Here is a 3,703-nt window from a genome sequence, read left to right on the forward strand (position 1 = left end):
AAAGTAAGATAAATGAGTATGTATGAAAACCAATAGATGTTCCAAGCCCTTGTGTGCCAGAACACCTTGACACACTTAGAAAGGAAATATCCCATGAGCAAAAGATAATCATTGCTTGTTGAAGTTTTCAAGGAGCCTTGTTGCATTGTTTTGCTTAATTAAACCATTTACAAAATCTCTCAAAGATATACCTCCAACAACTCGAGTTCCTGATATTGGCTCACTGCTGGCATGTGTTTGCTTCATATATTCATATCAAAACAAGCTCATACCAGAGGATTATGTCACACCAATACTTCAGGCATTCTTCTATTGCTCCTTAGAGAAGCTACCTCCTCGTATATCAGCACGTCCTGGTCCAAAAGGTGTAACGATGTCCTCTCATTTGATGATCACTCTTACTCATGCTCGATGGTTATTATCATTATTGGGCATCCATCAAGAGCTTCCTTTGCCTTCATCTGTGTTTCAACCATACATCGACATTCCTTTACATGGAACAGCTTTCAAATTAAAGCAGAAAGAAAAATTTCATGGCGATGATGCACTAGCAAAGGAATACTATGAGCTTCTTTTCAAAAATGATTGTCAAAGAACTGTTAAATGACCGTTAAAGACTGTTATAATCATTTCTTTTTGCTTCTCTCTCAGGTTTTTGCGAAAGAGTTGTTTTATAGAATCACAATATTTAAAAACCCTTGATTCCAAATAAACATTATGAAAATCAAATAATAACACTGCTACTAATAATAATGATTAATTGTGCTGGTTACACAGTTACACTTATTGTCTTCTTGTAATGTCTCTGGATGTTGTCTTTTGATCACAAAGTTAATTCTTAATAACTTGTCACATGTCACAGCATGAATAATTATTAACTTAGTTCTAAATTTAGAGAATGATGTCATCAAACGCTACCTGTTCTATTTTTATGCGAGGGACTTTCCATGTTACGTTTGTTTATCAGCTATAGGTTTTCTGAGTATAAAAAGGCTGAATGAAGTGCTTGAGACTCAGTTCAGTCTATAGAGAAGGATGGGAGTGAAAGGACTATTGAAGTACATTAGAAGTTACTCAACCGGCGTAAAACCAGAGCCACTCGTCCTCTCTACTGAAACGAAACGCAAAAGCAGAGATCCAACAGCAGCTAAGGCAATTCTTGTGTGTGACTTCATAGCAATAGTGTTCTGGCTATTGGACATAGTACACGATGCAAAGAAGTCCTCGGAGAGATATATTGCACTGTATGGTGCTGATTTCAAGGAATACACCTCAAGGCTCATCAGATTTGTGGAAATGCTGCGTCACATTGACATAGAACCTGTGTTCTTTTGGGATGGTCCAAGAGGATCGGGTAATGCATATAGGATGAAGTTATCTACTTGGGAGAAGAGGACAAAGGATTCATTGGAAGTCATACTTTCTCATTCACTCATAACTAAGTACGATGCAAAGACTGAAGTTAAATTTGGAAAAAGAATCAAGCAACCACTCGTCGTTACTGAGCTCGTGATGGCACTCCAAGAAGCAAAAGTTGAATTAATTACGTGCAAAGGAGAGGCTGATAATTTGATGGCGGAATACATGCGTGTACATGGTAACGTCTGTGGCATACTGACCAATGATACGGACATGATGCTGATGAACGGAGTAACTGCAATCCACCACAATTTCTTTGATCAAGAAGATGCTCTCAAGCTTTCTGATGATCATATACCAGCAAACTACAAGATTTCTGAAGTGCATTGTGGTGCTATTAGTCCAGGATACCTTGCAAGATGTCTTAAAATCAATGAAAAGTGTCTGCCAGCTCTCTCTATCCTCTGTGGTAATGATTTTACCAAAGATTTAAATGAAGAAATGGATATAAAGAATTCAGTATTTGGATACATAAACTATGACTATGTCAAGACTTATGAGTATATCAAAACTGTTCTGAAATGGATCAAGGACAATGAAGACGCTTGCATGGACCCAGTCTCATTTTTAGCTCTACGTGAGATTGCTGATGTATGTAAGAAGAAACCACGCTATGCTGCAGCTGTACATTACTCATATGCCTTTTATACACGCTCTCATCCTGCTGCAGTTATGCCATCAACATCCTCCAATTCAGTTAGCAGGGATAGTGATGATGAGAGTGAAGAGAGTGCAGAAGAAGAGTATGATGATACTACTGCAATACCTTATACCACTACAGACAGCATTCCCAAAACAGCTAGCAGTTCGGACAGCCTTGATGATGAAACAGAGGGGGCTTCTCTGCCTGATTCATTCTTTCCTCAATCTGATAGTGATTCTACTGTTGGTTCTGATGATAGTGACAATGCCGTTTCTCCTCTTTATGATTTTGTTGTTTTTGAAGTAAGCAGTCTTAGACTGGATCGAAAGTGTTTGCCAGTTGTGAAGAATGGTATACTGTGGAGGGATGAGATTGAACAGCTCGATGATGAATTGCCTTGCATTTATGATGTTCTTCAACCAGTTCGTATGATTATTTACAAGCTACTTTGCTGTGAAAGTGTTACCGAGTTTGGCCAAAGTAAGATAAATGAGTATGCACAAAAACAAATAAAGGTAAACCCATGTATGCCAGAAGACATTGACACACTCATTGAGGAATTGTCCCGTGAGCAAAAGATATCATTGCTTGTTGAAGTTTTCAAGGAGCCTTATCACATTGTTTTGCTTAAATCGTTTACAAAGTCTTTCAAAGATATACCTCCAACTAGTCGAGTTCCTGATATTGGCTCACTGCTGGCATGTGTTTGCTTCATATATTCATATCAAAACAAGCTCATACCAGAGGATTATGTCACACCAATACTTCAGGCATTCTTCTATTGCTCCATAGAGAAGCTACCTCCTCGTATATCAGCTCGTCCTGGTCCAAAAGGTGTAACGATGTCCTCTCATTTGATGATCACTCTTACTCATGCTCGATGGTTCTTATCATTATTGGGCATCCATCAAGAACTTCCTTTGCCTTCATCTGTGTTTCAACCATATGTCTACATACCTTTACATGGAACAGCTTTCAAATTGAAGGAGAAACAAAAATTTCATGGTGATGATGCACCAGCAAAGGAATATTATGAGCTTCTTTCCAAAAACAAAGTTTTCCAGGATTTCAAGAGGTGCATTTGCTCTGGCAGTGCCATTGATAATATTGGAGCTGTGTGTGTCCAGTATGCATGCACTAAAGATGCCATTAAGGAACTGTTAGACAAAAAAGCTCAATCCAGGAAAACAAGCAAATCAAGAAAGAAATAACTATTATAACTACCGTGTTGTCCTATATAAATTGTAAATGTATATTAGAGTTAAATCATTATTATAAATTTCAATATGAATGGACCGAATATTTGCAGGCATCCTCATGTGCATTAATTATTTTTATGTAGTTTTATTATTTTCCATTATGAAGATTGTGCAATAAAATTGCCAAGTTTTTGACACAACACTATAATCATTATTAATGACATGAACTGGACTCTAGTGTTCAACAGTCATTTGCAGGGTAGTGGGTTAGTAAATTTGTATACAATACACATGTACATGTACGAATAAAAATATATTGTAAATGATGTCATAATGATGCATGGGTGGATCCTTATTCTGAATCTGCAGTCTGCACTCTGCTGAAGGGAGCCAGATCTGTCTGGATACCAGTGGCGGATCTGGGTGCAAGTTGATGGTAGGG

At 37.8% G+C, this 3,703-nt stretch overlaps 2 protein-coding genes across 3 annotated transcripts in view; both read left to right on the forward strand.

Annotated features, from left to right (window-relative positions):
• The window catches only part of LOC109583896 (uncharacterized), a 7,304-nt gene extending 3,835 nt beyond the window's left edge, over positions 1-3,469 (forward strand). The window contains exon 2 of the mRNA XM_019999405.1: positions 974-3,469. Coding sequence (XP_019854964.1) covers positions 1,036-3,273 — 2,238 coding nt within the window. The 5' untranslated portion in view covers positions 974-1,035 and the 3' untranslated portion in view covers positions 3,274-3,469. The remainder of the gene's footprint in view (positions 1-973) is intronic.
• Positions 1-3,703, forward strand: part of LOC109583897 (uncharacterized) — a 19,176-nt gene that overhangs the window by 8,254 nt on the left and 7,219 nt on the right. The window lies entirely within an intron of this gene.

This window comes from Amphimedon queenslandica, unplaced genomic scaffold, assembly GCF_000090795.2.
Source record: "Amphimedon queenslandica unplaced genomic scaffold, v1.1 AMPQUscaffold_13271, whole genome shotgun sequence".
NCBI classification, from domain to species: Eukaryota; Metazoa; Porifera; class Demospongiae; order Haplosclerida; family Niphatidae; genus Amphimedon; species Amphimedon queenslandica.